The sequence below is a fragment of the Ascaphus truei genome, chromosome 4 (assembly GCF_040206685.1).
Source record: "Ascaphus truei isolate aAscTru1 chromosome 4, aAscTru1.hap1, whole genome shotgun sequence".
Lineage (NCBI taxonomy): Eukaryota > Metazoa > Chordata > Amphibia > Anura > Ascaphidae > Ascaphus > Ascaphus truei.
In genome coordinates this window covers 30,006,553-30,030,565 of record NC_134486.1, presented here as the reverse complement: position 1 = coordinate 30,030,565, position 24,013 = coordinate 30,006,553, and the positions used below count along the sequence as shown (strand labels likewise).

Below are 24,013 nucleotides of genomic sequence, written 5' to 3'. Positions count from 1 at the left end.
TAACGACGCCATGACCACATCACCGCACATTATTCAGAATGAACAGCACCTTGAGAAAAAAATACAACCCTCAAACCACATTGATTCAGAGATTCACATATATTCTCCCTAGAATTCCAGGGTTCCCATACTTTTTGAAATGTTCTTGTTCTGCTTCACACAGGCTGTTAATCTTCCCATAGATTGCACCTCCTTTACTCTCAAAATAATCTCTCTCCAGGCCCCTGCGATTGGACGTCTCGACGCGGTCAGAATATGTAATACTAGTTTAGATAAATTGTGATTTAGGTTATCTAGAGGCTTTGCCGAAACCATCATAAGCGGGTCTAGAGGGATTCTTATCCCAATTATTTCACGTCACAGATTCTGCACTGTTCCCCAAAATCTCTGCATTTTTGGGCAAAACCTCCAGATATGGGCCATATCCCCAACACCACTACAACCTCTTAAGCAAAGATTTGTGGCCCAGTTTACCAGTTTACCATTGAATAGCATATCCCCCACATCACTAACATTTTTAGCCTTCCACAGATCAAAAGTACCCATACACCAACCAGGACCAAAATCATGGTTATCAAAAATAGGGATACATCTCGAGGGAAATGAGCATAATTGATAGTGAGTTTTGACACTGTGCCAAATTTTAAGAGAACATTTTATTACCGCCGATTCAAAAAAAATCTAGTCTGTAAGACTTTGATTTATTAATCCACAAAATGGCCCAAGTAAACATAAATTATTTGGTACACCGTCCCTTTAAGCCAAAATAAAACATAAAAATAAAGCCTACTCCACCTTGGGGAGACTTACTATACAAGACAGACCCTAGCTAACTGACTGACTAGCTAGGGAAATGTAGGGAAAAGATCCCACAACCAGTGCTCAAGAGCTAATAGATGTACGAATATCCTTCTTAGAAAATGAAAGGTCTCCGACCTAAATATACCACACAGGTAAGGAATGTGTTAAGACTTAATCCCAAAGGCGAAGCGGACTATTATGCAGGTTAGGGGGAGGGGTGATGAATTGGGTGTAGAGGGGAATCGCCGACCATCCTACCTGAGAACAATCAGGCCAACTCCTAACGCAGCCCTCAGTCCACTACCCCCACAGAGTACCTGCTGTCACGCTGGGACAACCATTCGGCTTGAATGAGTACCCCCGCTGAGTCAATGCGTCCTCAATCCTGGTGAGTGTGCGTGCTGCCAGCTGAAAAGAGTCCAAAAGAAATCCAAAGAGCAAAAAGCGGTGCACTGCAGCAAAATATGTAGCCAAGCGCAACTGCCAAAGCCCCCAAAATCCCACCTAGGGTAATAACCGGCCGGTTATTGAAATAATCAACTGGAGTGATGAAGAGTAGAAACGCCTATTATGTATACTGAGATGACAAAATGTATATTTAAACCTCAGCAAGGTGAGTTTTTGTGGAGTTTTTTGTAGGTAATTTCACCACATCTACATTTGTTACTGGAGTGTACTATTTACTCACACGTCAAGGGCATTCATGTTGTATCATGTTTTTGATTGTTTGATCCCCGTTTGTTTTTATTTGTGTTATTTTTGTTTTCTCATTGCTCTTTTTTGTCATCATTCCATGATCAATACATGTAATTTGTATTTAGTTAATGGTTCCTTTTTGGATCAGAGTGCTTGTTTTCGGACTTTGTCTTTTCTTTGTGTTGCAATATTTTCTGTGAATATTTTGGGGTGCTTATGTGTGTTTAAGTGTTTCTGGCACAACTGTTATGTAGTCCTGTTCCTAAGCATTGAAATGTCTGTGTGCATAAGGGTGAAAATGTTTGCAATTTAATATAATGAATGCAGGGTTGACCAGTCTGTATAGGAGAAGGCTGGCAACTATTAGTAAGGGGGTCATGCAGTGTTATGCTAACCCTTTCAAAATCTGTTTGTGGTTTGCATGGAAGGAAAGGATACTTAATAAAAATGGGCATTCAATGACCCCTGTGCTGAGCAACGTTATACTGCACAAGAGTCGGGAAGCAGCACATTGCAGAATCTGTGAAAGGGAGAGGTGCTTATCCCTGAGATAAGGAATAGCTTCCCAGTTACTTAGATTCTTGGAGATGGGTGAAGATGTGGTGAGTAGAGGTGTAGAAATCACACGTGTTATACATCATAACTATAATTAAAATGTCATTTATAATTATTATGATCGTAATAATTATAGTATGTTAGTGGAGCACCTGCATCATATTTGCAATTACTGCTTTTATATTTATGGCTTCATAGAGACTTTGGAAATGAGGGCTCGGGTTTTGGAGGAGACAAATGAATGATTGAAATCTTATTTTTATGTGAGAGCCATTTGTAGCGTGGGAGTGGCAGGTAGTGTCTACGTCTGTGGGTATCACACTTAACTGGAATGGAAAATGAGAATTTCATTTTCTGTACATGATGGTGGATACAATCTGGCCCATTAGATCGTTACAAGCAATCACATGGCTATGGTGCCGAAATATCTATGGGTCCCTATAGCTTAGGGCATTCTGACACTCCTTAGGCGTGTTATATAGTAGGCGCTGGTGTGCGTGCGGACGCCCGGTGTTGCGCTTTTCGTTTATATGTTGTAAGCGGTGTGCGCGGCCAGAGGGCATGGCTATAGACATCACAGCGATTAGCCACGCTGTGGCGTGGGAGCGTCACGAAAATATCGTTTTCATGTATTTGCTGTGATCTGCCGCGCCACCGCTCAGTGCCGTGCGCGCGGCTGAAGTATAGAATGCCAGGCCTGGACACGGCCAATTCTAATTGACGTGTGCGCACTATATTACACGCTTTAAGTAGCAAACAACCATTAAGGAAACTAGATTTCTGCGGTGTAATTGTTTTTGTATTTCATTCATTTTTCAGTTTCACTATATAAACAACACGGCAGTGTTCTATGTTGACAATGTTGATACAGCTCGATCTCTGATGCAAGTTTCTAGAAAGATTCAAGGCTATTCCTACTACAAGGTACGCTTGTTTTAATTTCATCCTCTTTGCAATGGATTTGTATGGGGTGCATCCCCTGAAACGTGACTCTTGACATTATTAACTTTAAGATGGCTTACTTTTGAATCCACTTTGTTACATTGGGCGTGATGGCGGCTATCTTATTGGCCCAACGCTTGCAAATAATTTCCCATAAATGATCATGTTCATGAGTTTTACATATGGTGAATATACAGCCTTCAACTTGCCGCATGTTACCTCTGTTATGTTTTAAACATGACGTCATGTCCCCATGTCCCAGATCTCAGATTTTGCCTTCAAACCTCATGTTGAGTTCATCGATGAAGAGGACCTAACTTTTTTTTTTGGCCAGTTTTCAGATTCAAGATTCATCATAGACCTTGTATTTTCTGACAATGTGCAACTTTCTAAAGCCTTTTTTTTTTTTCTTTTAACAAAAAATAAATTCATAGAACCCTCTAATGTTTACACTAAATGTTCCAACTACTGCCTTTTGTCCCATGTAACTCAATACAATTAAAAGTCAGAACCCCTTACAGGGTTGGACTTCCCTGTTTACTACTATGAGTATGGTGAGAACCACCCACACACACCGGGTGAGACTCAAGAAAAATGTGCTTTACTTGCGTGGTTTGTATATTTTTCCTTCTGTTTGTGTTAATACGGTCTGTACCTTATCTGCGTTATGAAATAAGAAATCGGCAGCACTCTAGGCCAAAGAATAAAATCCATTGCCTACTATGTTTCTAAAGGCAAACCTCAAAATAAGATAAATAAAGAAAATGTAAAAAATGTAGGTTCTAGGAAAGGCATGTTGCAGGCACAAACACACACTCCTTAGATATATCCAAATCATCATTTATGAACAAACACTGAAAGGTAACTGCACATCATTACCAGAGAGACAGACAGATTTAGAAATAAGAAAACAAGAATGGATACACCTTCCAACAAAAGTATTCAACCCCATTACAGTAGGGCCCCGCTTCTCGGCGATCCGCTAATACGGCGGTACTATTTCCCGACTGCAGTCATTTTTTCGCGCATGCGCAGAAGGGAATGCAGAGGCCGCGCATGCGTAGAAGGGAACGCCCGACTGCATGCGCAAAAAGCTGCATTCTGGGACAGTGCAGGAGGGAGGAGAGACGGGAAATCGCTGGTGGACATAGCATTTGTGCGCTCCGCACAAAAAAAAAATATATTCCGCTTTTCGGCGGCGGCCTGGAACCGAACTTGCCGAGTGAGGGGACCCTACTGTATAGGTTCTTATGCCTGCTCCTTTGTTCATTTATCATACCTGTGGCTCGTTTCTTGTGTTGGAGTTGTAAGATCTGCCTTGGCATAATGTTCATTTCATGTATGCTTTAGTTGTGTTATGAGGGAGAGAGAAACTGGAAAAAACTCAGATGTTGCGTTTGTGAAGAAACCATTTTTTTTTATCTGTCGCATTGTAATGTTTCTCAATTCTACATTTCAAAGCTCATTCTTCATGATGAAGGTCATTCTTCTTCCGAAAACTTCCTTCGATAAAAATGTAATCTGTTATATTTTCTCATTCATTAAATTAGTATTTAACATTTTTTTTTTAGAAATATCTTCAGTGACCAATATCTGATTCTCTCCTGTTTTTGTGTTTTACCTAATAGATTGTGATTAATGCTACTCCTTCCCCTCTTCCATCTGATCGGTTGTGTACTCCATATACAGTGGATATGAATGCTATCGAGGTACGGGATAGAGTGAAATATCTGGGTACTAGTGCTACACATTTTAAGCAGCATTTTCTAACTAATTGTGAACTTCAGTGACATTTGGCACTATAAAAACAGATCATTTATTTTACTTTTATGAGACATTTTATGATGAGGTAAGCATTGAACTGTTTTTTTTCCGGGGGAATCCCAGTTCTTGCGTGATTGTGTTCTTGCGTTCTTGCGTTCTTTGAACACAGCAAAATAAGGCCCTGTCTTATTTTTTGCTCCTATTATTTTTAGACTTTGAGCCCTCAATAATGTAAGCAAAGTGTGTGTGTGTGTGTGTATACACACATTTGAAGAATGTATTCAATAATAATTTATTTTTTAAAACTCTAGCCTCTCCCTGGATATTGAAATTGTCACGTACGGCACACCTGTGAGCACGTGACCAGCATACGAGACACGGGTTAATACACAGCTCTCTAGCTGGCCCACTTGTCACCTTCGTAAAGGTCCCTCAAATGAACAATATCTCCCCTCAATCCATCCTGTCACACAGCACACTTGTGAGCATGTGACTTAGATATGCAACCAAGGTAAATACACACGGGTACTCTAGCTAACTCACTTTTCTCCTGTGCAAAGTACTTTCAATGAGTTAATATTAACTCCTCACTCTCCACGATCATATCTATATGCTTCCCCCGCCCAAGAAATGATGCAAAATACCGTATATTCCGGCGTATAAGACGACTGGGCGTATAAGACGACCCCCAACTTTTCCAGTTAAAATATAGAGTTTGGGATATACTCGCCGTATAAGACTACCCCTCTTCCAACGCACACACCAACCAAATAAAAATTAAAAAAAACATCAGATTTGATTTCAATATACTGCGCCGGCACATCCTATTCTAACTTTTGCCTGTTTTGCTCCGCGCATCATTATGGGCTGGCGCCGAACGTGGCCGTGCGCCAGCCCATCCTAGCCGCATCTTCCCCTCCCCCTTCCTTTCCCCTCGCGACCCCCACACACAATCACACCACACATTCAATCACAAAACATACACATATCACTATACACACACACACACACACACACACACACACACACACACACACACACACACACACACACACACCACTATACATATATATATACACACACACATCACTATATACACACACACACACACATCACTGTACACACACATCATTATACACATCACTACACACACACACACACACACACACACACACACACACACACACACACACACACACACACACACACACCACTATACATATATATATATATACACACACACACATCACTATATACACAAACACACACACACACACACACACACACACACACACACACACACACACCACTATACATATATATATATACACACACACACATCACTATATACACACACACACACACACACACACACACACACACACACACACACACACACACACACACACACACCACTATACATATATATATACACACACACATCACTATATACACACACACACACACATCACTGTACACACACATCATTATACACATCACTACACACATCACTACACACACACACACACACACACACACACACACACACACACACACACACACACACACACACACACACACACACACACACACCACTATACATATATATATATACACACACACACATCACTATATACACAAACACACACACACACACATCACTATACACACACACATCATTATACACACACACACACACACACACACACACACACACACACACACACACACACGTGAAAGTACTACTGTACTGCTTGCTCGGCTCCCCACGCTGCTGAACACTGGAGGAGTAAGACAGGAAGAGGAGGGCTTGTGTCTGTGTGCAGAGGGACGCCCCGCCCCCTCTGCAAGCACAGGGAAACAGCAGCAGCAAGGAGCTTCTGCCTGCCACTGCTCTGCTCTGCCCCCAGGTTTCGCCGCACAGATGGAAGCCACGTCTGCCCGCACTTTGCCGGCGTATAAGACGACCCCCGACTTCTGAGAAGATTTTCCAGGGTTAAAAAGTCGTCTTATACGCCGGAATATACGGTATGTAAATTAATATATGTGCCTGGGTTTCAGGTTTCTGTTTATCATAGGAAAAAAAATATGCACTTAACACACACATCTGTTGTAGCAAAATGTGTCAGAAAATGTAAATACTCTTTCCAGAGCGTGCAACAGTTCATTCAGAGCCCCAAAGCATCACTTTTTAAAGAATTGTTTAATATATATAAAAAATACAGTGCTTACATTACAGAAGGATTACAAAAACATACAGTTACTTTAAGAAACTGCTATGCATTTATTGTAACAGGATAAAACAGAAATCCCTATACAGTACGTTACCATGTCATAGGTTTTCCCCAGAAAGGTCACTGGCTTAGAAATAAGAAATGTAATTTGTTTGATCCAAAACACACCTCTATTGAATTTTGATTTTCATAATACCTTGCTAAGACTTATGTACAGCTTAACCCCGTTATAACGCGGTCCTTGGGATCCACAGAATGAGACCGCGTTATACCATATCATACCCAGGATCTTTCGTATGCTAGCTCAATTCTGTACCTCTACACCACAGGGACTGTGTGATGTCATAGACTCTAGAAACAAACTTAACATTTACATAGTACACTGTGCACTGTGCTGTAGAGGATAAATATATTTATAGGGTCTGTCATGTCACACCAAGCCTGTGGTGTAGAGGTAAAGCATTGGTACCAGAATGTGAAAGGTCCTGAGTACGATACCTGAATGTGTATTTTATAAAATGTATTAATGTTCAATTCCCACATGGTGTAGGTGTGTGTATGTGTCCGTTAGCAATAAAGCATTGAATGTTTAAAAAAAAAAAAAAAAAAAAAAAAAAATGTGTTGTCATGTGGCACCGCACAGCTGACAGCTGCAGAGAGGAGAGCACGTGGACACAGCCCTATGAAGTGACGAGAGAGCTGACAGCAAAAACGAGAGCGGTAAAATAGAGGTTTTCAAATCTCGAGAGCCACGCTCATACCGCGTTATAAGCGGATTCAAGTTGTAGCGGATCACGCTATAATGGGGTTGAGCTGTACTATTCCCCCCCCCCCACTGAAACAACATAAGCCTAATGCGTTTCTTAAATACAGTGCAATTGAAATACTGTTTGTATTCTCTGTGTCATTGTTTGCCTTATGTCTTACATGAAAGGATACAGGGTAACATTTCAAACTTCAGGAGCTGGGGTAATGTTGCCAGCCACTGTATATATAAATGATAACATACTGCATGCTTAAATCAAATATATACATAGTCATGGAATACTGAAGATTGGTGATATATTGTATTCATTTTGATGACCTATATATTAATCAGATATATAATCAAATATAAGGACTGAAAGAGTGGCTCTTTGACTAAAAAGGACTGATTCTGAAAGCGATGACACTGATGAAGCCGGGAACTTGGTTATTTTACTGGTGTCCGCTCCGCGTCACCATGGGCAAGTCCCATTATCTCCTTGGGCCTGGGGCTTCAAAACGAGATTGTAATCTCTCAACTCCAGGCTTCAAGCCCACCCCCAGCACGTCAGGTTTTTAGGATAGCCCAGCTTCAGCACAGGGACCTGTCACCCAAAGCTAGGATATCCTGAAAACCTGACCTGTTGGGGTGGGGAGGGAGGGAGGTCTTGAGGACTGGCTTTTAGCACCACTGCTCTATGGGAATCATTGTGCCTGGAGAAATGCATGTACAATTCTGCGTACATGGTTCGTGTCCTTCACGAATAACCGTTTCTAATAAATATGTACTACAAGTACTCAACCTTCATCTGACTAGAACAGCTGAATATCTGGTGACATATATATTTACATTAAACATTCATTTTCATTATAAACTGCATGTACAGACCAGACGGATACATACATTAGTTCCATAACACATTTGAATAAAAAGCTATTTAATATCATATCTAGTGTATGTATGTATATACAGTACCTTTTTGCCTGTGCAATTTTGCAGGAAGTACAGTTGCTGAAGATGTGGTTGGGTGCACTATTGAAGACATCAGGCTTGACATGTGCTTCCTGTTTAGCTCCTGGCAAATTAATCCACTTATTTCTAATCATACAAATACATATTTTGCAGATTTTTAGGTGTGCATATGTGAAAGTGATAAATGTATAACCAGTTGTGTGCAAGTGTAAATAGTTTTAAAAGTGAATAATGCGCGACACACCACTGGAACAAAAAATGAATGAAAATGAATGAACTGGAGAGAGGGTAACTACAAAATTAGCTTTTAATAATTCATCTGATCGACAGGCAAAAAAACGGAGCCAGCATGTTTCGTGCTTATGCCTTTTTTGGAGCCCCAGATTTGGTCTTTGCACTGTTTTTGTAAATAGTTTTACACAGACATTATCATTTACAAATCTGTATTATTTACTTTATTCTCTAAAGAGTATGGCACTAATTCGTCGCTACCGTGGGCTTTCCGTGCAATAGTGCCAGATCGGTGCTAAGGCAAGGTCCTATCTCCCCCAGTATTTGAGGCTTATTGACATTTTCAGTTTCTTTTTAATCAAGTTATTGAGTTCTATACGGGACACACAGATTAACCTGACTGAGGGTTTCCATGCTATAAATAATACGTTCAGGCTAACTTTAGGTGGCATTTTACATGTTCCACTTGCATTTTGGCTGGTGACTTTAAATAAATTAACCAGTAAATTAAAAAAGGACACTGTCATTTTCTCATAGAAAATCTGTCTCCATTTCATGGGCCTTATTCATCAGTGTCTGTATAAAGGGATTTGTCACCTGCAATGCTAACCCTCTGTTCTCTGCACAATTTATCAAATTAAGCATAACTAATGAAACTAAAGTCATAGCAGATCATTACCATGCAATAGTTGTCAACCTGCATACTCCTAAGCAAAAACAAAAGCTTACTAAACAGCCAATACAGCCAAACATGGAAAACTGTATGCACCACTCGCTGTATACTTAATTAACATACACCACATGTAATATTTTGAAAGAATAATACAATCCTGAAGAAAGTACACATCAGTGAGGTGAAAGTAGAAAATAAACTTAAAGGATGCAGAGTAAAAAGAACAGGCAACGCATGGACCGTAATGTATTTTAATGTTGTCACCAAATACTGCAGACCACATAAGTTTGGTCTAGTAGACACTCACAGAAGAATGGGGGCAGGAAGAATTGAAGAGGGGAGAATTCCATCTGCTAATAATACACATTTTCGAGTGTTGCATAATTTCCAATATCATACATGTAATTTTAGAGTATGCTGAATCATGAAATAATATTTTTCACCATCCCCATGGTAACGTGTGACGTAGTGGGAAAAAGTTCCTCCTCCATCTAGGGCTAGAACAAATTCAGTGGGCTAGGTATTAAAAAAAAGTGGCGTCCTACGTCACCCACGACTGTTATTTTGGGCTACTGCAACTCAGCTGGGGAGGTAGGATCCTTTTTCCTACCTTCCACCTTTTTTATTTTTTGGCTGACCATTGGGATGCCTATACCAGACAGCAGAGGGCTCAAATTACTACCCCCCATGCTACAGTGGACGACGTAGTCCACATGTTGAAACACCACGTAATCATTTTTTCCCACCCCTCCTGGTTCTGCATTTTCTGGTCCCCTTGCATATATGAAGGATGTGGAGAGGCTGTGCAAGGCCTGAATTCTACTTTCACTGCATTAAAACCTGAACCCATACCTTCACCGTTCATGCTTGCACAGTCTCATCATATTACTCGGCCACTCTCTCTTATGGGGGTTTTACATTCCAAAGTAGAACAAAATGCCTCTGGAGCACTAGGAGAGCCAGACCCAACTGGTTGTGCAAACAGGATCTTCCTTTAAAGAGGAATTAAAATTATCTGATTGAGAAGAGGGTGGGTGTCTTGTGGCTTAACCTGATCTTCATCCTGAAGCAACAGCTTCTGATAATACTGCCAAACCTTAGAAAATGATTGCGAAGTCAAAACGTATCTGCGGCGCAGACTGAGAACAGAAATGACCTTTGGGTTGTTCCAAGAGGCTATGTGCAGACTGTATTAGGAATGACGCCTTAGAGGAACTCCATCTGAGATGGCAGAACTCTTATCTTGGATGAAACATACAAGGTTGGGGAAATTTGAATGGCAATAGCAAAGGATGCGAGGCGGAATTTGCATAAAATATCAAAATTCCAGACTTCATTAGATAATCAAAGGGATCCATCTCTATCAAGATCAGATATGATCATTTTTTTAAATTTATTTTTTCACCTATGACAAGCTGGAGTACTTCTTGGCCTCAGAAGAAGAGGAGGGTGTAGTAGAAGCGGTGTCAAGCTTTTTCAATCCATTAACAACTTAAGGCCATGTGTGCAATGTTGAACAAGTTGGGGATTCTGGATAAGGCATTTTTTGGGACCCATACGAAGATTAGGTGTTTTTCAGTACACCAATTGGAAAAGGTCATGGTACTGCGTCATGCTGGATAAGAGGCCTTGTCTATCAAATTAGATTTTAAAATGATTACCAATTTAGAGGCTGACTCGGCTCAATGGGAAACGCCTCCAAATTGTAATTTCAATGTTTTCTGGGATCTCATCGAGGACCACTATCCTCCTGGAATATGATTTGAAAGAGGATATCAAAGCAGATAATTCTGAAAGATTTTGCTAACCTTAGTGATAGCATATCCAAAATAAGAAAAGCCATTGGAAGTACTTAAGGTTTTGAGTGTCAGGAAACAACTATTTTCATAATAAACCAATTTAAATTACCACATTAGAAAATGCCCTTCTCTACAGCTTCACAGTATTAATTCAATGTACATTTTTGAAATAGTGGGCATTTCCCTCACTCTGTGCTAATGCTGGTGCATGTCCGAGTTTGGTGGAATGTCTGATGTGTGGATGGTTGAAACCAGTAAAGTTCTAGTGGTTCATAGTTCACTAGTGAGTTCTGATATTGTGAAGGATACGATTTGAGATAATTTGAAGATACTCACACAGTCTTTCAACACTTGTTTCAGGAGTTGACTGCTGAGTAGAACCCTTATTTTAATCTTGTTGCATGAGGAAACATTACATAACAAAGAGGATACCTCCTTTACTAAAGGATGCACTTTATATCTCACCTTTATTTTCACAGTGTAACATGAATTCTTATCTCGTTCCCTATATCTATTGAGTAATCCATGTATTACATTTAATCATGTTCTTGTATCATAGATTTGTCTACGGAGACGATATGACGATGTGACTGAAAGTCTTGATTTACGCAACCTTTGCAATGATCCAGGTAGGAAAAGTCCTTTTATCTACTTGGTAGTCCTTGGTTTTTTTTATCGATACTGCACAATAATATTTCAATATTGGTTAGAGAGAGCACGTCAAGAGTATCATTGGACGCTTCTAACAGCTAAGGAGTTAATGTGTTGTTGGCCCCTCTAGCAGCAAAGGGGTGAAATCACAGATCACATTGCAGTCATGTCCTCACATAAAGGGACACCCAATACCCCATTATAAATGTAACCCTCCCTGCCAGGCTCCCAGGGAGTTTATATCAGTGTCTCTTTAGTGGCTCCTCAGAAAGCTTTACCTTATTCAGGGTGCAGGCTTGGTGCGGCTGGGCAAGGAGGAAGCAAAGATAGAAATGGTGGGCGCTAGGAACTTTTGTAGTACAAACACTCTTTATTTATGCCCCCTTTTACTAGGGCTCATCTTATCCATACGCAGTACACTTAAGTATAGGTGTCATCAGTTTCATATGGCTTGTCTGTACTCTTGATGGTTGCATCCCCAGGCAGCCTCACTTAACACCTTGGGGAGGTGCAGACTCTTAACTGGATTCTACTTAATTGACCTGTCTGAGTTCTGCATATAGGACTTTGCGCATTGTCAATATGGAGCCCTTCTCGGGCCCTGGCTGTCTCAATTTAAATAGGAGGTATACATTGCACTCCTGTCTCTGAACTGCTACATCTAGACACACTGTAACTGACGCGTGTGTGGATCTGCCTGCAGTGGTGATCCTATGGCACCCGGGGATGCCTCTCATAGGGACTTCTGTTGCATGCATGCTTTCTCTTCTGTGAATTGTGGGGTTCACCTTGGCCATCTCTCGACACCCTACCTGAAAGGGCACTGTCCCCAACTAGAACACAATAAACAGGAACTGATCTGTCCTATATACTCAGGACCACTTCTTAATACTTTTTAAGTATATACACTGAGGCTCCTCCACTCTCACCCCTCAACAACCTAACCTCTAGAACCTTATCCTTCCTATTTATATCTCCTGTCTCGTCCTTGTCTCCAGGCAACCTTGGGTGAGGCTTCGTATCGGCTGACTCCCCCAGCCTTGTGTTATAAGAAAAGACTTTACTAAATATATGTGGGTCCGCACAGGTAACCCCATGGTAATTCCATAGGGGGGTTACACTAGCTGTTCAGGGGGCCAGGGCAGATTCAGTAAAATCACCACTTATGAGTGTCCTTATGTAACTTACAAATTATTTTATACTTGGGGAAACTAACCTAGAGGATTGTGGATTTGCACACATTTCTATTGATGTTATATTATTATTTGCCCAATGAGCCTGGACTTGCAATGTAGATTCATCTAATGTTTAATTCTTGCGACTGCCTTAAGTACAATTTTGGGTGCAAGGAGCCAAAGACGTTCTACGTTTTAATTTTATGGAGGGCATTACTTCCCGCTTCATGTCAAATATAATCTACTTTGGGAGCTACCAGAAGGTAAACATCCCTTTCTTCAGATTCAGTTTGATTCCAAAGTAGTAAAACAGACCTACAGTTTATCACAAGAATGTGCCTTTAATCAGTTTGGTCCTGCTTTTAGTTTCAAGAGCCTGTCCTGTAGTTTGAGGTGTTTGCAAAGATGACTGCACATTAAAACAACAGTTTATCTTGGCAAAAAAGAAAGATGGAACCCATTCAGCAAGAGCAAAGCAGATAAACATACTCTATTTAATGTTGTTCCAAAATCATTTAAAACAAGAATTCTACTAAGTTTGTGGAGAACTTCAACCAAGAGCTCCTCCGATATGTCTGCTAACAGTTCAGATAGGGATAGCTTTATCACTTGCCAGCTGATGAGGTTGAACCAGTTCAAATATTTTGTAAACCAGCATTTGTCCTTTGATTTGCTTGTAATATTGCTCCTATCGCTATTTAAAGAAAGACTCATAGATAAGTTTGACAACAGTGATGTAATAACTTTGAATATTTATATTTCTAAAATACTCAATGGCGGGTTTCTTCAGGGTGAATCAATTCCATAATGCATAAAATTCAAGTGTGATACATATTTTACAGAAATCTTCAATGCTTGGGGTTCCACAGATGTATATTAAGATCTGTTGAATCTATGCAACGAGTAGGTGACTACATTCTTCTGTTCAATGTTACGGCATGTCCTTAACAAATGTCATTACATGTTTGCACCTTTTCTTCTCCATATTCACATATTTAAAAAAAAAAAAAAACAATCTGAAACGTAAAAGCGTGAACACCATGTGAATGTAGTATTTTTAGTAAAATCTCCGGAATCTGTCAGTTTAGCCTGAAAAACTAAAAACAGATTGTGTGCATTTACAAAATGAGAGGTATAAATCATGTCCCATTGCTTTGTTGAAAGTTCTGAGCAATTTTACAGTAAAGAAACTGGTTGCAAGCATTGCAAATGCCAGACTTGATAAAGCAATTATTATTGAAATTCAATATGAATATGCCCTTGTCCTGAACGCAGAAACCAATATCGGACATATAAGTCTGCAGGTTGCCTTGTCATAATGTGGCCTATACATGGACACCATGTCCCAGTGCCTCTTCACTCCACATGTTTCTTTTACTACCTTAATCTGTTTCGTAGCATCTCCCTTTGCCTATTTGTTCACTGACCTCTTCCCTGTAATCGGCACCACGCGTTTTGATAATTTGGAGATCGGTATGTCTTGTCCCGAGGAAGAGCTTACTCAAGAAAGTTTGTCTTTATTTCTTTTTTTCTGCCCACCAAAAGGTATTATGTCCTATAGACATGCACAGCGACTTATGAAAAGTAATTTGTATTCCAGTCCTGCTGATCTGAGGAAGGCAGCACTGCTTTTAAGATTAGAGTCCACATAAAAATGTGTTCCCTACTTTTGGAGTGGTTATTCGTTTACGTACAAATGCAATGATTGCAAAGAAAATTAAATTTCTTTTTACTAACCTAATACTGTAAGAAAGGAATACCTATATACCACCACCTCTCGAAGTTGCATTCTTTTTCTGTGGTTCATCTAATTTGAGGAGCATTGACATTCGCAGGTATGAGCTACAGTGGTGAACTAAGTCAGAAAACAAGTTCAGTAAGCAACTGTATGACCTGATAGTGCCGAAGCACTATATTGTTCTATGTGTTTTGGCAAAACAAACTTGGAAAGGTCTCTTTGCCTGTTATAATCAGTGGCATTATGAACACAAAATGGGACATTTGGCAGCGACAAAGTCGCCGCTGGACCCTCCGCCGCTGTCCGCTTCTACAATAAGGGAACTTTTAGGGTAGGGGTAAACAGTAGGGGTTTTAACGGTTAGGGTTAGAGTTTTTTGGGGTAAGAAGTTAAGGTTTTTAGGGTAAGGGGTTAAGATTAGGGGGTTTTAGGGTAAGGGCTAAGGTTGGTGGCAAGGCGGCCTGCGGCGAGGGGACTTGCGGCTAAACACTGGCGGTCACTTGGTCGCGGCAAAATGTCCTACACGATTCTGAACACCTCATCATGATAATGAAAATGCCAGCAAACAATTACGGCAGATTGTGTTTCATTACTAATGGTGCAATCAATGTTGCCTAGAAATTAAAATGCACTGCTCTAAACACTTTTGACCAAATAAATTGTAATTTAGTTTCTAGCTGGTGAAAGTGCCAGTAAATATGACATTTCTCCAATGCCATGGGGCACTCAAAGTGTTAATGCTCCATTTTCTAAACATTTTTTATTTTTTGGCATTTTCTTACCATAGTTTGTTTATTTTTTTTGGGGGGAGGGGGGTGTTGAGGGGTTGAGGAGTGCCAGGTACACATTACACTGCAATACAATACTACCCTTTCGCATCTTACTCGTCTTGAAGCAGTATAGCATTCTTGTTTTCAGTTTTAATCTGATCTAAAGCATAAACAATGATTTCCATATGCAACAAGACAAAACAAAACCCAACCATTTGACATGCGTTAATGAACAATATTGGACGTTATTGCTCTCTTAAGTTGCATTGTAAAGTAATTTCTAGAAAAAAAGCAACAGAACTTCATTCAGACGTGTACTCCATTGCCTTTGGGATATTTCCCTTAATTGTGGTAGCTTTGCTGTGGTTTCAATTATTATTTACATGCCCATTTCCATTTTGTGGAAACCGCAGCCTTGAATTAGGTGAAATCCTTCCTAGTGATACTGAACTCTAACACAGCTCATGTAGGATTACAAACGTTAGTTTAGTGCAGTAGTTTCCAACCTTTTTTGGTTAAAGAACCTCAAGTGAAATTTTGAGAAACCCCAAAAATCTCTAATAGCAACTTTGTGATCAGATGCATTGTAAATTCTTCTGTATTTGATACAATTTTCAAATGACCAGAAAATTGCGAGGAACCTTTTAGGGATGCCCGGGGAACCTGAAGGTTCCTAGGAACCCTGGTTGAATAACATTGGTTTAGTGTATTGGTTTGTGACATTCGGTGAATGTCACGTAGGCTAACATGCATTCTTTTGACATCCGCTTAATGTTTAATTTTGGATCATCTGCTAAGCCCTATGCTACAATCTGAGTTCTGGGACATTTGTAAAGGAAGAATATGATTTCCTCTTCTACCCTGGCACAAGGGTTCCAGTTGTCAGCAGTGGGAATATGCTCCAGGAGTGTAACATGTATGTGGTCTATGTACATTGCCAAAGGGCAATCAGGTGGTTAGCACTCAAAGGATAAAATTGATTTTTTTCTGTGAACAGAACTGAATGAGGAAACCTTCTGCTCTGTGTCTGATGGTCATTACTGACAATACAATTTGGTTCAGGAGTGGTAATTTCTTAAGTGTTTGCCATCCTTTGGAAAGAAGAAATGACCATCACCATTTTCCTTACTTGCAAGCCAATCATTAAATGTTAACATCATTAGAATGCTAGGGCAGCGGTGCGCAAACTGGGGGTGGGGGGGGGGGGGCGTTGGTGGTTGCAGAGACCCCGTGCTCTTCCCCAAGGCATTTAAATTAAATGCCAGGGGATCGCGTGAGGCCCCTGCAATACTCCACTTACCTTGATTCAGCCCACTGTGTGACGTGTCGCCATGGCAACGCTACTTCAAATGACGCCGCAGGTGACGTCACATGACCCCACAGCGTCATTTAACGCGAATGCAAGGTGGGTGGGGGGAGGGGGGGGCGAGAACCGGGGCAAACAAGACAGGGGGGCGCAGCAGCAAAAGTTTGCGCTCCCCTGTGCTAGGGGACAGCATTCATGCTTTGAAAGCAAGGATGCCTTCTGTTATGTACTGTATCTAACCCTGTACCTGTAATCCATGCCACAGGTTGCATAATCCTTAGCTAGGAATTGTGGGATGAAACTGTTCTTTGGGAGAGTATTCTGTGTAGTTGGAATCCATAACTGCTAGAAGCTGACACTGGAGCGATCTGTCTACAATATCCAGTTAATGCTGAAAGTGTCTTTAAGAAATTACACTACTCCTGCCAATATCACCATCATTGATTACATTTTGTATTTCAAATTAATTATACCATCAAATGAACTAATCTGAAACCATATTATAAAACAGTCATTACACACTGCTTTGTACCATAAATAACAATAAGCATCTTATATTTGCAAATAAGACCATGCATGTCTTTGATGTTTGTTTTTAACGTTTGATAAAAACATTTTTCTGTTCAATATGAATCCTGAAATCAACGGTGCGTTTTCTTACATTATTTGATTGCAGATCTTTGTCAGTTTGCCATCTAGTGGTGAAAAAGGTGAAACTATTAAAGACACGATTCTTCTATAATTCACACGGTGTACAATACATATTGGTGTCCTCACTGCATGTTATAGAATTTTCTGATCGTTACCTGTCCCAGAGATTTCATATTTTAAGGCTTCTAAATAGAAAATGTATCTGGCTGTCTCAGACAGTCTTCCCAAGCTTTTTTTCAGTTTTGAACATACCACATGTTTAAGCATCGGATATTCATGTACTTGGTCAAGCAAGCAACTAAGCAACTAAGCATACTTTGTGTCCAGTTGTAAATTCTATGTGCCTTCTTAAAGCTGCAGTTCAGTCAATATCCTGCATGTGTGTTTTTTGTTAATAAATTAGTTTTGTAGTAAGAAAGATACTTTTAGCATTTTCTGTTAAAAAAAACAACTTTGAAAGATCAATTTTCTTGTATTCTATTTTAACAGGCATTTGCTAAGGCACTGCCCCTTCATGTCCTGTCACCAGCCCTGGCACACCCCTTTGTCAGCCCTGCCCTCTATCTAGCACATGTCAGTTCATAAACATACCCCACCTCTTTGTGATTCACAATGTATCATGTGTAATCACAATCTATAATGATATAGTAGAAATACATCATGAAGTAAAATAAAAACCCTTCAAAAATGATGTACAGTATGTTAATGCTGGCAGTGTGAGATTGTTCATGTATATAATATTATATTTTTAATATTTTAGAGATTCTCCTTGTCTTTCTGTGATAGTTTTTTTTTCTAGTCAACAGATTTAAATATTGTGTGTGTGTGTGTGTGTACACATAAACATACATATATACACACCCACACCTCCCCTTGGTAAGGATAGACACTTGATTCTTCCTGAATAAGCGGCCAGGCAGTTGCGAAACACGTTAAAGAAAGCATTGATTGGCCAACCGTTACCCTGATGACGACATGTAGATGTCATCATGCCAGGATTACGTGCGACATAGCGAACCTTAAAGTGTCCTAGTCTGGAGACGCTGAAGCACACATCCATATTGGGCGCAGACAGATGCTAGACAGCAAGCTAGTTGGTCAGACCAAAGCAAACAAGGGCCCAGATGCACAAGAGTGCTAAGCATTAGCATGCCTTCACTACTATTCCAACGGATAAGCCATACATGACTTGCATGGGACATCTTAATATAGTCTAACTTCACCATGGTATACGCTTTTTCTCTTTTCTTCGTTCCTTTGAGGTTGTAACCAGAAGAATCTGAAAGCCTACGTGAAGGTCTTTCAATACTCATTTGGAACTTTTTTGTGGACTTTATTAGGTTATGTGATATGTCTGTGATATGTTTGTTACAATTTACTTTATTTTAACTGGACCAAGTTATATTTACTAGCACAGAGTTTTTTTTAAATTATATTAATACTGTACATTCTTTTTTATATATATATATATATATATATATATATATAAAAATCACACCACTTTACATTTATACATCACAATAGTTATTACCACTTAAATACTATATATTTATAATATATATATATTTATATATTGTGTGGGTGGGTGTATATACTGTATCATGATAAAACTTCTCTCCTCATGGTGTTAAACCATCTCTCTGCTCATGGGTGGAATCATTCTGTCGTCCTGTCCTCACATCTTGGTGGAATCCTTCTGTGCCTCTCCCTCTCTTCAGCTATCCTGCTACATATTTATAAAGATATATCCCTTAGTCAGCTCTTGCTAACACATTCTTATTACCAGAAAAGGTCCTACAGCTTCAAACTGATGTCATCTGATAAGAAACTGTCCACGCCTCAATACATAGATCAACCTAATATGGCATGTATTCTAGAAAGACCACAGAGCTTCTGTCATGGCCTCTTACGATTGCATCAGCTAGAACTACATTTGCCCACAGTCAATCAAATGTCACCTAAACAGGGCTTTTCCACAGAGTTGAAACCGCTGCACTCATAACTCTAGAATGTAACTGAATATATCCCAATATACCAAATGAAGAAAGAACATCAGACAATATACGGCATATTTTGACACACACACACACACACACACACACACACACACACACACACACACACACACACACACACACACACACACACACCCCCCCCACCCCCCCTTGTAAGCTCAACCCAAATCCACCAAATCATAAATATTGTGACAATAAGAGTGCTACTAGGATTGTGACCTCATGTATAGAACAAAAGGGCCTAGTGCTACATCCAACTTGAGATATTACAATCAGTGGAAGGGTCACTAACGTCCAAGTTAATTTCTGTTGGTAAAGCAACTTGGAGGTTGGTGACCCCTCCTCCCTGTCTTGCCAAGCACAGTGACAGGCCTATTAAAGACCGCTCTCTCTCCATTAGAGAGGCTATGAAAGCTTTTTGCAGGTGCAGCAGTGTTGGTACCTAGACGTGGTTGCAGGCTTAAAATACTTTGGCCAAAGAATTGAACTAAATGACCCTTGCTTATGAGAACATGTACAGATAAGTATTTAATTATATCATACGTCAAGTTAGATGTAGCTCTAGGCCTTTTTGTCATATATTTTGTCATATTGGTTGTTCAGAACCAACTAGCGTTGGTACTACCCTAACTCCTGTTACTAGTTTTAAATACTTGGGCATATGGTTTGACTCCCACTTAACATTCGGGATGCACATTGATACCCTGACGTCCAAAACCTATGCCAAACTAGGGGTACTTTACAGGAACAAATCCTCCCTAAGTCTGCTGGTCAGATAGCGTATTGTGCATCAGATGCTAATGGAATTATCAACTATGGAGACATAGTATACGGCTCGGCACTCCAAACCCACCTTAGCAAACTGGACAACCGCTACAACTCAATATGCCGTTTTGTTCTCCAATGCAACTACAACACACCTCACTGCGAAATGCTCAAAGAACTAGATTGGTCATCACTTGAGTCTGGGCGCAAAGTTCACCTTTCCTGTCTTGCTTTCAAATACTTTCTGGGCAAACTACCCATCTATCTGAACAAGCTCCTCACCTCTACCACATGCAGTACCTATCTGAGATCAGACTCCAAAAGACTGTTCATGGTTTCAAGGCCCAACAAAGTATCCGGCCGCTCCTCCTTCTCTTATCGTGCACCCCAAAACTGGAACAACCTACCGGAGACTCACATCCACCACCAGTTTAAGTTCTTTCACAACCAAAACTGTCTCATATTTTAATCTGGTCTGTAACTGTTACATACGTCCATAATATATATTATCTTTGACTGTGCATGCAATTTCTTGAATATAATGTATACCCTGTTCACTTATGCAACTGTATTTGTAACCATGTATTATTTGTCATTTTAACTCTATGCCCAGGACATACTTGAAAACGAGAGGTAACTCTCAATATATTACTTCCTGGTAAAACGTTTTATAAATAAAAAAATAACTATAAATATATGAATATTTTTTTGTGTGTGAATGCACATACGTATTTATGTTGGAATTTTGTTTATCAAGTTCATTACCTGAATGTGACCGTATTTGACACTAATGATAATTTGCTTTAAATGTTGGGTATGTATCTTTTATGTACATTCTTAAATGCTTGCATGCCTATTAAATGTGAAAACATTTGTATCAACTTACGCAGTCACCTATTCTATTTTGTCCTTTTTAGGTTTGCGATCTGCAAATATATTGTTCTCTTTTAACAAGAGTTCTTATACAGAACGTGTTGTGCAGATAATCTCGGAGAATTATCCACAGGTATGTACATTTGTTTAGGTTGTTTTGGATGCAGATTGTCATGTGTTCATAACTGCTTCTGAAACCTTTTTGTCTCCTGTTAACTTCATAAAGAGGGATGCTTTATTGCGTTATTTGTCATATTTACATTTTGATAAAAGGTAGGTGCCCTTTAACAGAAACATATACATGTACTGATGCAGCGGCCGTTATTCGAACACTTCAGGCGGCAATTAATGCGGGAAACCGTGATCACAACGGGGACAAAGCTCGCTGTGATTAATGAAATGACCGAGACGCATTAGCTTCCCAAAGCAGGGACCCCTGCTGTGTTAATGCTACTGGCATCTGCCTTTGTGTAATAGACGCGCAGAAAGAGAGTCTGAATCCGTCCCTCTAACTGCGCGCCTCTCACAGGCGATCGCAAGGGTTTTATTAAAATTCTAAAATTACAGTTTTGTAGCAGGGGGTCTCCTGAGCTGAACAAAGTTGATTTTTGGTCCGGGGACCCCCTACGTCCCGAGTTACAGGTCCCATTATGGGGTGCCGGTACACCCGCCATGTTAAAATCCTGTGGGATCGAATCAAAACAATGCAGAGGGAACAGGGCCTGTATCTCGAGAAGTAGGGGGTCTCCAAGGCTGAAATAAACTTTGTTTAGCTCGGAAGACCCCCTGCTCCCCCACACTAGTATCAAACCCCCCCCCCCCCCTCCAAAGAAAAAATCATTACCTTAGCGGGTAGCTATTAAGGTAATGAAGCTGCTTACATTTGATTTTTATTCATAGTGTGCGTGAGCAGGGGGTCTCCTGAGCTGAACAAAGTTGATTTCAGGTCCGGGGACCCCCTACTTCCCGAGTTACAGGCCCAGTTATGGGGTGCCGGTATCCCCGCCATGTTAAAATTGTGGGTCACGTGACTGCGGGACTAGAGGGATACGGGCACCCCATAACTGGGCCTGTAACTCAGGAAGTAGGGGGTCTCCGGACCTGAAATCAACACGCACACAATAAATAAAAATTAAAAATGTAAGCAGCTTCATTACCTTAGTAATCCCCGCTAAGGCAATGAAGGGGTTAAGGCACAGGTGCCAACCCTGTGTGTAAAAAAACTAAAACATGGCTTACACAGTACAGTACATTTAAATAAATCACCCCCCCGTACCACCAAACACATACATTACATTAATGGGCCAAATAACTATTATCCAGATACGGATAATAGTTATTTGGCCCATTATTAAACACAACTACAGTAGCATAATTAAATAAATACAGTTCTACTGTACTTACTACCACCGCAATACAGTACATTCTGACACATACACTACAGTACTGTATGCCAAGCAATGTTCTAAATAAAATAAATAAATTACCAACAATCAATCCATTCACAAATCAATTACAATATAATCCAAATCAATTACACAATTCACTATTCAAATCCTAGAAACAAAACAAGAAATCAGAAATAAATTACCATCAATCAACTAAATCTAACCAACAATAAGCCACTATTAAAAAGCATGCCCCCCCCTGAAATAAACCATAGCAAACACATTTGCACACCAAGCTGAAAAATACAGTTAAAAATGCATTAAAAAAAAGCAAGCAATAGTCGGCTTTATCAGGAGTCATATTCTTTGCGTCTAGTATCCCTCTATAAATAGCTCCTACTATGATCCTATTGGTTACTTTGTTTTAGCATCAGTTTTTAATTAAAGAACATTAATACGTGATACCATATATCTTTCTATTTGATATATCAAAAAAACCATGATATATTCATATTGAAAGGTGGGGAACTTTATTAGTGGAAAAAATAATAGTAAAAAAAAATATTTAAAACTTAAATTGCCTAAAATGATCAGAGAAAAAGTTTAAAAAATATAAATATTTTAAAAGAAATTATATATATATATATATATATATATATATATATATATATATATATATATATATATATATATAAACAATTGAATTATTTATAAGTAAAATGGGTATTTTGGACAGATTAAGAATTATAATTATTCTGGATCCAGATCGACTGGGAGACTGGAAACCAAGGATAATGAGGTATCTGAGATGAAACCCCCACATGAAAAATGGTTAAAAAAATTAGATAATTTGCATTTCAAGCTGGCTTGAACCAGAAGTCTTTATCTATAAGATACATTGGTTCTGTAGAGTAAACTTGAAAATACATCTTTGCACGTTATGTAGGAGCTCACCTTGGAATTTAGGCTGGTCTGAGTTGTCAGTACACAGGTCATTGCTGTTTCATTTGACAAAGCGCTGGTAGTTGAAGTAGAAGACTTAACTGCCATACTTTAACATTTTGTACAAAAAATATACCATATTTTTTTAAGCACAGAAAAGCACTGCGATTCCTGACCATATTGGATGACCACCCAAAAACATTGCAGATTTTGTATTACCTACTCCAGGCTGGCGTTGGATATATCTCGCGTATGCATGTAATGGTCACTATATACATACTTGAGATTAAACTGGCCAACCTAAAATAGGGGATACAAATATGTAAT

The 24,013-nt window shown here is 39.7% G+C and overlaps 1 protein-coding gene across 1 annotated transcript in view; it reads left to right on the top strand.

Annotated features, from left to right (window-relative positions):
- Window positions 1-24,013, top strand: part of LOC142492649 (nuclear RNA export factor 1-like) — a 103,347-nt gene that overhangs the window by 15,604 nt on the left and 63,730 nt on the right. Inside the window, exons 6-9 of the mRNA XM_075595489.1 lie at window positions 2,872-2,976; window positions 4,623-4,703; window positions 11,972-12,041; window positions 21,401-21,489. Of these exons, the coding sequence (XP_075451604.1) occupies window positions 2,872-2,976; window positions 4,623-4,703; window positions 11,972-12,041; window positions 21,401-21,489 (345 nt within the window). The remainder of the gene's footprint in view (window positions 1-2,871; window positions 2,977-4,622; window positions 4,704-11,971; window positions 12,042-21,400; window positions 21,490-24,013) is intronic.